General features: G+C 41.0%; 1 protein-coding gene across 2 annotated transcripts in view; it reads right to left on the bottom strand.

Annotated features, from left to right (window-relative positions):
- Positions 1-709: 709 nt before the first annotated feature.
- Positions 710-12,351, bottom strand: part of DCBLD1 (discoidin, CUB and LCCL domain containing 1) — a 54,949-nt gene continuing 43,307 nt past the window's right edge. The window contains exon 15 of one of the 2 annotated variants that reach the window (XM_048935165.1): positions 710-11,287. In XM_048935165.1, coding sequence (XP_048791122.1) covers positions 10,770-11,287 — 518 coding nt within the window. In that variant the 3' untranslated portion in view covers positions 710-10,769. The remainder of the gene's footprint in view (positions 11,288-12,351) is intronic. The other variant, XM_048935166.1, reaches the window with a different exon arrangement.

The following is a 12,351-nucleotide window of genomic DNA, read 5'->3' as shown; positions in this document are numbered from 1 at the left end:
TGGGACCAATGTTAATTAAGAGCATGTTAGTTAAGGAAAGTGCTAAATGGCAATAAATTTAACTCTGATCAAAGACTATGTAGTATTTCCTTTGTAGAAGTGTATTTGTGGCAGTGAAGATGGTTTGTATCCACCTCAATATATGTTAATCGACCATTATATCAAATGAAATCCAAGTATTTATTGTACGTGTCCAAATATCTATAAAGTCATTCCTATAGGAGGTATAACATTTAACAACAAATGTATCATATCTAGTTAAGCTGAATATATTTTTATTAGCCTGTAAATACTCTTCTGTACTTCAGTGATTTCTGTATCTAATTCAGACTGATATTTCATTTTCTTCTGTTTTTTATATATAAAATATAGATGCCTACTCCTGTGTGTGATTTTTTTTTAAACACGTAATCAACACCCAGGTAAAAAGCTGATTATTGTGAGGAAAAAACAAAACAGCATAGTGTGAATTTTGGTGATAATCTAGTCTTGGCCAGCAATGGTTGATAGCAGATTACATTTTTAAAGAGAATGTCTCAAATATCTTTACTTAAGAAGCATTTCCTGCAGAATTTTTTTCAGTAGAAGAAAGAAGGGGCAAAATTTGCAATGTACTCTGGCTGTACAATAATACTATAAATATGCCATAGCTTAAAACTGGGGAAAATGCTTTTTTGTTTTGTTTTGTTTATTCAGATTAACAATGTGCTTTTTTTTTTTTTTTTTTTTTTTAATCTCTGACTTATATTTAAGTGGCCTTCCCTCCCTAGAGCAGCAAGTTCACCCAGAACTGGATGCCATACAGAGAGCTCAGATAAAAGTAATGGTATAGTAATTGTGGTAAGTAATTGTTTAACAGTGGTAGTGCTTCCAGATTTCTTGAGTGCATGTGAGTACAATGGTTGCAGGCATAGGAACTCTATGAATAGACAAGGCTGAGTCATGCTGGATGAAAAGATGTTTCTAACCCTCAATTGGTGAGGGCTAGAACTGTACTATTTATTTTTTACCTCTGTAATTTTTAGAAGGGTGATTTTTATACATGGGTGACAAGTAGATGGAAAAAATAGAGTAAGGAGATAGAACTTACATGTGGCTGAAGTATAATAAAACAGTAAGAGAATTAATAGTAATCACAGAATCATAGAATGGCCTGTGTTGAAAAGGATCACAATGATCATCTACTTTCAACCTCCCTGCTATGTGCAGGGTCACCAACCACCAGACCAGGCTGCCCAGAGCAGCCTGGTCTTGAATGCCTCCAGGGATGGGGCATCCACAGCCTCCTTGGGCAACCTGTTGCAGTGCGCCACCACCCTCTATGTGAAAAACTGAGAATGAAGATTGAAACAGATGGTGAAAGGAGTAAAATAACTTTCTTTATGCCAGCTAGGATCAAGAAGGAGTGTGCAAACTTTCGTAGTGTCTCGGTACCCAGCTGAATGACTTCAGGCCCAGGCAGCAGTCTGTAGTCACTGAATAGTTTCTCTGTATTTTTTACCAGAGATTGCTATGTAGTAGAAGAAAAGCTCATCCTGATGTTGGATTCAACTATGAAGTCAATTTTGTCATGCAGAACCTCAGCCCAATGACTTGAAAAGCAAATTACTTACCTGTTGTCCAGAATGTGTCTTCTCTGAAGTGGTTTTGTTTCCAGTTCTTTTTAAACTACATCATTCATGTTTTGAGTGGATTTCAAGTATTAAGAAGTGGAAAAGTTTGAAGGAAAAATATCTCCCCCGCCCTGAGGCAGGGCTGTTGTTGTTTCATGTGCTTAAGAGTAGCCTTGCCTTACCTGTATTTGCTTGTGTACCCTGCTGCAAGAGTAGCTTTGCTTTTGATGCCCACACCTGTGGTGTGCTAGTCATGAACTGGGCTTTGAGGCCAGATGTCTGAATAAGTCCAAGGAATATTTTTCACAAAATCTCCCTTTGTAATGGAAAACTTGATTCACCTGAGTAAATTTTTCACATAATTTTTTTTCTTTTTTTCTTTTTCCCCTTCATGCATCAGCTGTAGATGCTATTTGGTGCCTGTCTGATAGCTTTCTGCCTAGTGCCTTGTGTCTTGTTTTGCACAGCTGTGCTGAAGAGAAGCAGTACAACTGCTGGTGCTCTAAAGACTCTTTAGCAGGATACTGCTGTCCTCACCCCCTTTGGGATCTGTATTAGGAACGCATTGGTCCCTAAAAAATAATCCAGGAAAGATGGTTAAAACTGTATGTTTTGTTGCTTTGTTTAAGGGTGGGATTTTTTTTGTTCGTTTGTTTGCTTTTCACTTTATACTGGAAATTGCGATCACATCTCCCTCATTCACAGGTCTTGCTGCCTTCCCTTTTTTTCATGATCTCTTTCTGAAATGCAAAAGCAGTGCTCCTGATCTTTGCTGCCTTCATCCCGTGAAACACAGCCTGATTTGTCTCCCCAGTATTTACCTCCACCAGCAACATAGCCATCAGCTCTTCACTGAAAGGTTTTCAATGGCTTGGGCTCAAATAGAAGATTAGGAAGATATAAGAATAAGCAGAGTTAAATGAGAGGCGTTAACAGACATGTTTTGATTATCAATAAGAAAATGTCATAAATCAAGGATGCTTGATAGACATCTGGTAACTTTTCAGTTTGGTTTTAAGTCATCAAATTGTTTACTACAGTCCTGTTGATGAAATCCCAATTTTCCTATTAAATGTCTTAATGCCTGAATGAGTAATGCTTCTGTAAAATGGAGTAGAACAGAATGACATGATGATAATTTTATCTAATGGTGTTTGTTATTGTCCAAGTATTTATTGTTAATTTGTTTAGGGGAATGGAAGCATTAAAGTTCAGGCTGCTGGACCAGAGCAGTTCCTTGTCCTCTGTACTGGCTTTACACTTCTGGAGATGTGTTTGCCCTGGATGCTTTTCCTTGCAACAAGAAGTGGGATGTTGCAGTTCACTTCCTTTGGGATCAACCTCTGGTGAGTGCTGCAGTTAACCTTTGCTTTGCGAAAGGGCAGTTAAAGCTTTTGGGTTCTCCTGGGCTTCATTCTGGGTTCTTCCTGGTCTACTGACAGTCACATGAGCTGCTAGCCTTCTGAAGTTTCTGAATTCAGATGGGACTGCATGCTGGCTGACAAAGGTGAGATCTCTGGAGTGAACAAACTGGGACATGGGAGGACATGAGAGTCACTTCTTTCACAGTAGTATCCCTAAGGGAATATTACCCAAGAACCATTAGGCTATGATGTTGTATATGATGAATTTGTTTTGTTATTAAATTGTATTTTTCTTGAGAAAAAAAATATATTGTGATCTTTTTCCTATTAAAGCAAGGAATACTAAGATGGCTTGTGAGATGTGTTATATATCAGGCTGCTCATTAGATTTCATACACTCTGTATCTTAGTAGCTTTAGTGTTATAGTAAGTTAAAGTAGTCGTCTCGAGTGACCTTGTTAAGTAGTTAAGTTTAATTTGTGCTACCTCAGCGTTATGCTATTTACAAATCCAAAACTTTTCTGTTTCTTGGCGAATCCTATTTGTAATCAGAATCCTAATTCTTTTTTAGTGCACGATACTTGTACTTGTATTTAGAGCCAAAAGGGGGCAGCAACTTCTTGCAAATCTTCAGCATTAACTGGACTGGGAAAGGTCCTATTCTCTGCTGTTCGCGGATTCTTTTGTTGCTGGTTTGTGTGTGTGTGTGTTTAAAAAAACTTTAAAAATAGAAAAACGTTGTTCTTTAAAACTATTTCTAGTCATGTTTACTCTTATAAGAACAAACATTCAGTCTAGTTAGTGTCCTGTAACAAATGCTTTCCTGGTGAAATAATGTAAACCAAACATTGTTCTCTGTATCTGTGCAGCATACGTACAGGAACACATGAACACACACACATGAATCATGATTTCTTAAAGAATTCTTTTATTTCTCTGTCAGTTACTTTAAAAAATGAGTGTTCTCTTACACGCTCATGGTACAAGTTTTGATCTTCCTGGGCGGATTAAGTGCTTCTGAAAGACTGGGCCAAAGCACTGATAAAACACAAAATGAGTTATTGGGTAGGTTTGCAGACTCCCCTGCTTATGTTTTGTGAGTGCCCTTCAATCACGCTCTACAACCGGCCTTGTGCTGTTCCTGGCATTTCTGCTGGAACTGAGGCTGCCCATCATGTCCAACTGCATTGAGATTTGATGACGAGGAGTAGCAAAAAAAAAAAAAGTGATGAACATAACATTTTGTTCTTGTCTATCACAGAATCACAGAATCACCCGAGTTGGAAGGGACCTCAAGGATCATGTAGTTCCAACCCCCCTGCCTAGCAGGGCCACCAAACATACACATTCAGATCAGGTTGCCCAGGACCCCGTCCAACCTGGCCTTAAACACGTCCAAGGACGGGGCATCCACAACGTCCCTGGGCAGCCCGTTCCAGGGCCTAACCACTCTCATAGTAAAGAACTTCCCCCTAACATCCAACCTAAATCTTCCCTCCTTCACACTAGTTTAGTCTAGTTTCACACTGAAGGCTTTTGGTCAGAAGGAAAGAGGAAGACCTTCTGTAATCTTCTTCCTAGTGCTGTTGTTTCCAATGTTCACCAAATGGTGTCTGTTGTCATTAGCCAGGTGATCAAGTGACCTTATCAGCTGAATGTTCTGTTGCATAAAACATTTGTGTCCTCGATGCTGATCCTCATACAGTGATGTGACTGTGCTATAATCAGAGGGGATACCTTGTGCTAATCTGTCAGAAGTTAACTGTATAAATGAACTACAGATTCTAAAGGGGCATTTTTCTGAATGCCATATGCCAGGTATTTATAAGATATAGAGAAGTTATGGCAGCATTGTTACAGAAATCATGGGTGGCTATGTGTTGTGAGTGTCAAAAGGGATGAGTTCTGTCTTTTGTGACAGTGCTGTATGTGTTTAGGTACCTGTGGAAGAGAAACTACATGAGCTGTCCACAACCTTTTCACATCCATGTATGACTCTCATTCTTCCACATCACAAGAATCCTCTATTGAGGTCACCTTATTCAAATTTTATAAAACTGTCTGTCAGAACAGATGGTATCATTTAAGGATAAAAAGCTTAGCCATAAATGTGAAGAAAACCTGCCTCTTCAAGTAAGGCCTGCTAGCACGTCTTAGTCTTCATCACCTATGTCTTCTCTCCCTGCATGACAGAAATTTCTCACAGGTTTGTGACTTCTCAAAGGCCTGTACATTTTTAGATGGGTTTGACTTGTTGAAACAACTCTGGTCAAACGACAACTTTTCTGTCTCTCTCATTTTGTCGATCTATGAAATGGTTGTTTGGGCCATGGAAGTTAAGATGTGTAAAATACATTTGTAAAGGCAATGGCTTCTCTTGCATGCTCAGGGTAACGAATCATTCAGACTGACAGTTCAGTAATAGCTACCGTAACTTACTATCTTTCTGCAGTATGTGTTCCCCTTCCTTCATGGCCAGTATCACCATCATCTCTGCTCCCTGTCAGTCCTCATGTAGCTCTTTGGGAGGCTTCTGATAAGCTCCCTCAAGTATGTCAATCTTCGGCCACTGCTGTTTGTTTCTATGTTGTTTGTGTTAATTTATTTTGGGTGTTCTTTGAAGGCTAAATTTTGGCATTAATTTTTTGCTACCTTCCAAACAATGTGTGTATTTTTTAAAGTCTGTTATTGTCTGTCGTTACCCGATCTGACTGATAGAACACGGCAGTTTTGAATAAGGTGTTATTTTGCAAGTTTTCTCACTCCTTTTACTGGCTCAGATTCATGATAAGAAGTGTTGGATATTCAGTGTTATTTTTTCCTCTTCAGGTGAGGATATAATGTGGATCTTTAAGGCAGCTTTTCAAATCAGGTCTGTTAAAAATTTGTGTCTACCCAAAATTATGGATTTCTGAGCTCAGTTCCGGATGGTGGTCAGGACACAAGAGTTAGTAGTGTCACATGTATTGGTTTGTATATTTTGCTATGCTGAAAAATTATGTTGTGCTATACATTTATCAAGTTGTCTCCTTTCTGGATTCCTCCTTCTGGTTTGACTGTATAAGAATAAACGGGATGATAATCTCACAGATGTTGCATGCCTGCTCTGTAATTGTGTCAAAATAAATGATGGTTGACTCCACTTAAGACATATGAATAACCTCTGCATACAGTAGATGGCAAAAGTTTATCAGGCCTTAGAGCTGCATAGTGTGAGGCCAAGCTTAAACAAATACTGTGAAGTTAGAGTGAAAAAGCCTCCAAATTCTTGTGTCCCGACTACACAAAGATAACATAGAACAACAGATATTAGGCGTCTTCCTTATCTTTTATAACATGAGTTTTTCTGACTAAGGATGTCTTCTTCTTGTCTTTATCTAGTTTAGAAATACTTTATCTGGAGAGGTTTCTATTTGGATTCTCTAAGTGATCATGCAGAAATGGTACCTTAACTTCAAATAAATTTGTTCTTTGAAACTTATTCTTCAATGATTCATAAGCTTTGCTGCTGTTCCTTTATAATGTTGTTAGTCTTGTTAGCCCCACACAGCTATGGTAGGATAATTTTCAGTATAGATGTCACGTTCAACAACACTGATGAGATTCAAAAGAAAAGATAAATTCTGCTTGTTTACCCCATGCTTTGCTACTGTGGGGGAGGTTGGAGGTCAGTATAACCTTTACAGCATCACTGACATTGGAAAGAAGAGACTTGTATGGAACTTCTATTATGGAAAATAAGAAAGAAAAAATAAATGCAGTAATATAACCTTGTCATTTCTAGAGTCCAGACTGATTGCAGTCTAAAGGGAGCCCTTAGGACACATGCGCATTAAGCAAATTGAACCTGGTTTTGGAGAGAGTGAACGAAAGAATAGTGACAGATTTTTACAAGGTTTATTTTCAGAGAACGCCTGACTTCTAAGGAATGAATCAGTGGTCTCACAGAGGTCACAAAACTCCTGTTCATAGCTAATTGCTTTTTCTTACCCTCCTGAAATGAATTGGAACTGCCTGGAGAAAAATGATTGGCTTTGGCAAAAGAAAAAAATAAAAGTAAATGCCTAGCTTTGGGAAAAGCTGAGGCACAGACAAATAACTGCATTTTGTTTAATAGCCACCTTAGTGGTGACTTTGTATGCATAGTTCTGAAGGCATTGCTGCAATGCAGTGCTACTATTTTAAGGTTAAAGGATATTAATTGTAGAATCTCAGAACAGTTTGGGTTGAGACCTTAAAGCCCACCCAGTCCCACCCCCTACTATTGGCAGGGATGCCAGCCCCCAGCTCAGCCACTCAGGGCCCGCTCCAACCTGGCCTTGGAGCACCCACAGTTTCTCTGGGCAGCTGTGCCAGCGCCTCACTGCCTCTAAGTAAAGAATTTCCTCCTAACCTAAATCTCTTCTCTTTTGGGGAATTTGCTGTCTTTTCCAGTCTAAGGAGATGAAAGTGATGAACATTTGTGTTTTTGTTGTGGTGTTTGGGAAACACTTTTGGTGGTGGGAGGGAAGGATTTTTTGTGGGTTTTTGTGTTGTTTTTTTCTTTTTTTTTTTAATAGAAGGCACTGTATTTTCTACAATTCATTTGATTAGAGGTGCCTAGTTTACGGAGTGTGACCCCATTCACAGCACTGTCAGAGGCTTGCCTTCAACTGCAGCTGGAACAGGTGGACCCTTAGGGCTGTGTCCAGTTAATATTCAACCTTCTTGTGAACTTTGCTGCATTTATACTGTGCCAGACTACTAGGAGTGCCAGCTCAGGGAAGAAGCTTGATACTGAATCACTATTGAAAGTCTCTGTTAACCAGATGGTCAGTCTCCTAAAGATGGTAGGCTCTGTTCTGCCGTAATCTCATGACATACTGGAGGGAGATCCAGTGCAAATGCAGCCCTTATAAGTGTGTTAGTGTTTTGAAGTAGGGCCTGTTTGAATCTTTGTTGTAGAAGGAAGATTTTTGAATACACCATGTTTGCTGAGTCTGACTGTGTTACACCTGCAACTGGTTTTCACTGTGGAAATTAATGAGCTAGAGCAGCCTGTGAGAAACCATTCTGAGGAGAAATATGAGGATGAATCCCCACCTGCAGGAAGATCAGTCATCCCTTTTCTTTCCTACATAAGGGCTTAGTAGCAGGAAGGAGAAACTACTATAGAGACTAGAAGTTCCTCTGCATATCTGCTGCTAGGTCGCTAAGAACTCCTTGTTCCCCAGGCTGAGGGGAAGAAGCCCCAAGCTGTTTGTGTCAGCTGCCCTCAGCATTCCCTCAGATTGGAGCTGTGAAGCACTGTGCAGTGGCTGGCAGTGTGTGTGATGACAGAGCCACCACTGTAAGTCAGAAATAATGAAGACATCTGGGGATTGATTCCAAGCTATCTTTTTACAGTTTTTTTGGGTTCTTTTTGAGAAGTGGAGGATGAAGGCAAGTTGCACATTGAAACCCAACATCTTTTTCAGCTAAAATAGCTGTTCTGAGATGGGTTTGAATGGCAGCAAAAAATGGGCATGTGCAACGAAGAACAGTTTGACACTGCAGATGCAAAAAGCGTGTGGCTGAGGCATGCCAAAAGGTTGTTATAACACAAGCCATGTCATCAGCTGCCTGCTGCTGTTGCCGTGCTGCATTATCTTTGTGGGGAATAGCTCTGATTACTGAGCTCCGCTTGTTTGCAAAGTGACAAGTCAAGCTAATTAGCTGTGTGGGTGGAGTATTGGATTCAGTCTCACCAGGGGGGTAGCCTCATCCTCCCCTCAATTATGTGCATCCAGCAGCAGAGCTGGGCACAGAAGTTTGTTCGTGGGCGTTTCTTCTCTAGAGATTACGGACACAGAAGCCAGGCTAAGTGGGGCACTGGGATAAGCTTTTTTTAGCCTGTCATACAGAGAGTGTAAATTGCAGCCGCGGAACTGACACTTTTGCACGGAATAAGGAACAGTTACTTCTCACTCTGCAGGATATGTGACAAGAGTGGGTGTGCAGCGATGATAAAGTCACCAAGTTAAGTACCAGGCCTGTGTGACTGATTTACAAATACCAGTGTTCTTTATTTACATAGACATGTAAACAACAGAAGGTAAACAACACCACCCAGCTCGGTCTAATAAACAGGCTGCTGCTGCTTCGCTTCAGAACCTGAGGTGTTTTATACAATTCACAGAAACTGTATTGACAGCAAACGCAGGAGGACTACAAGGTTAGCTCAACTCTTTCTTCTTTGCACGGAAGTCGCATGCACTGTGCTTTGGCATGACAGAACTGCACCACTGAGGCTACAAAACAAGCAAATGCGAAGAACCCACTAAGAGCTGTTCTTAAGGTCAGATATGGCTCAAGTTAGCAATATTTGTACCTAGTATCACTTACAGCTTTTATGTACTCTTACAGCACTTTGTGAACAAACAAGAAATCTTTGCTGCGTCCTTTGCAAATGATCCCCAGCTTACACACAAGGAAACACACAAGGCCTTGAAATACTGACTTTCCAAGAGCTCACATTCTACCAGGCTAATTTCCCAACCTTGTGCCTTAAATGTAGCACCATTCTTCTCTCTTGGAAGAATATAACTTTTTGATATTCTGAGACACACATTCAAATTCAAGGTAAGGCTCCAAGTGCTGCAGGGCAAAGGATGGTTGCAGTCCCAACCTGAAGCTGTGTGGCTTCAATGACACCTATGCTGAAAAAGGAGCTAACAGCTGTGCATTGCAGCCACCCCCAACCTTTTTCAAGTTTGTCCAAAACTAAAACTGAGTAACATCTGCTGCAAAAGAAAACCTATTTGAGCACAACTGTGCTGAGCCACTGTCTTGCATTTAAGTGCAACACTGAACCATACCCATGTTGTCTTTTAGTTTTACAAATTTAGTGTAGTATTTCCATTTGAAATATTTAGTCAAACAGAAGAATACCCAGTGGAGCAATGAAGAGCTGCTTTGTGTCCAGGAACAATTTTTCTTACAGTTTAGCATTAACAACATCAGGTATGGCCTGAACAGGATTCAATTCTTAGCTGTAAATTCACATTATAGTTCCACACACATTCAGTGATAAAGCAGATTGGCATGTTTCTATTGCAGATGTGTCTGCAAGGTGATCGCTATGGCTTGAATCCAAAGCTTGTTCCATCTTTTCTACCTGTACTTGATACGAATAGCAAGTTAGGCTCAGCTCATACACTAGGTCAAATTCAAGCATCTACAGATTGCTGCTGAAAGGCAGCTGGGCAGGTGAGATGGAGCGTGGTATTTAAATGCTCAGCTGCCTTCTCTTGTGCACTTCACGCTTCAAGCAGTTTTACTTCTGCCCTCCCAAGAGGAACTATAATGATGATCTTCAGTTTTCAGAGGAAAGGAACTGAACCACATCAGCTGTAAGATACACAATTTACAGCTGCTCTACAACAGAGGTGGAATAGAGAGAGAGCTATTTCTGCAGAAGCTGGTTTGTTGTTGTTTTTTTCTTTTGTCCTTTCAATTCCACAGGTGAAAACGAAACTTAAGAAACTCTCCTTAAATAAAAGCTATGTACAAATTGCACACGTTGCAAACGGAGCACTGAGATCAGTTACAGAAATAAGATATACAGTCTTCACTGATAACATCTCTTTTGATATAAACAGTGATAAACAGCATATGCTTTCTTCAGATGTCAGAACCCAGCAAGACTGCAATATTATGTACACAGGGTTTGTTTGCCTTCTGCCTTCTGCAGCAGAATCCTTTAAAACTCTGTTTTCACTTTGGAAGCTGCGCAGCGACATTCCTGTGCACCACGTCTCTCTATCTTAGCGGATCACAAGAGAGCTGTCATTGCTGTCTGGCTTATCGGGTTCAGGCAGTCTCTGGGTGTTGAGTAACCCTCACTCCCTAGCACGTTCGGCTGAGGTTTCTGGTAGTCCGTACTATAGCTCACAGAGGTCAGAATACCGTTGGCTTTAGGTTTGTCGTAGTTTATTACGCTCTGGGGTGTCTGATAGTCTCCATTCCTGGTATCAGTCTTACATGAGCCAGAGAAACTGCCGGCAGAAAGGGAATGTTTCTGTGAGGATATTACAGGTATGTTGTAGCCATTTTCAGAGGGAAAGTTATTTTCTCTGGTGACGTGCCGCTCAATGATGGGGGTGGCATATTCAGGCTCCTGGCTGGTCAGGGGCAGAGCGTACTCGTGCCGGTTGGCTCTGTGCGGGCAGTGGTAGTGGTTTTCAAACTCTGCACTCCCCCTTCTTCCCTCTTCTTCTGTGTCCATGGGTCTGAAAGTAGATCCTTTCCGCGTTACTGTCCCAGTTCCGATCATGAGAGGCTGCTGATAATCTAAAAGGAAGTGCCAACTGCTCAACAACACATAGCCACATTATTTTATGTAGTAAGTGGCAGAAAATGATTTGCTTATTATAGCAAACCCGTGATTATCAGGGATGTCAGGAAACACTGCCCCGTCTCCAATTCCATATCCTCCTTCATTGCCCAGGTGTTGCAGAGCTTGGCAGAGCTGCTCTGCAGAGGAGCTTCAATCTGTCACATCTTTACTCCCTCCCTCCCTGCCTTTCCCCGCCTACATACCCAAAAGCATTAACATCATTTCTGGAGAATACCCCAAAACTCTATGAAAATAAAAAGAGGGAGGACAACAAAATATAAGCAATAAACCCGAGAGGGGACTTCAAATGAAGTTCCACAAAGGAAAAAAGTTCTCAAAACAAGTGTTCTACTTTTGCAATAATTAAGATGCCTGAAGGATTCTTAACGAGTCCAAGTGCCGGCTCTATTTAAAAGGAATCTCAGTGGCTGACTGACAGGAGGATAAAGTTAGGCAGAAAGGCAGCCAAGAGAGTCAAGGGAAGTGTGAGATGTGTGAAGTCAGCTTCCAACTGAAGCGTGTGTGCGAGGGGGACGAGCCATAAGGCGAGCAGCAGGAGTAGTGCTGCCGGAGAACAGTTCACCCCATGGAGGAGGGGGCAGGAGCTGAACTGGGAAGGGAGAAATGACCCCAGCAGGAGCATGAGGTAAGATCCAGGGGACACAGCCTCACAAAGTGGATATTTGCAGTTCTGGTCAGAGAGGATGCCAGGCTGCTGTATTAGAAAGCAATCTGAACTAATGGGGTTTTCAAAAATTCCAGAAAATTACCATGCTGAAATTTGGCATTTTAGCTTTTTTACTTTGGTTCTTGTGAAAATTGCTTACTGATGTACATGGTGACCTGAACAGCTCTAGTAAACAACACTGATAAAATACTGTATTCTGGCACAGGCTTGAAGAAGTTAGCTCAGATTCTGTTTTAGCATTGTAGTTCATCTGACATGAGCTTGGAATTCAATCCCATATGTCCTGTGAATCTTTCTGGCAGTTCCTGGCTACTTCCCAAATGTAGCATG

Source organism: Lagopus muta, chromosome 2 (assembly GCF_023343835.1).
Source record: "Lagopus muta isolate bLagMut1 chromosome 2, bLagMut1 primary, whole genome shotgun sequence".
In the NCBI taxonomy this organism is placed as follows: Eukaryota; Metazoa; Chordata; class Aves; order Galliformes; family Phasianidae; genus Lagopus; species Lagopus muta.
This window is presented reverse-complemented; position numbering and strand designations above follow the sequence as displayed.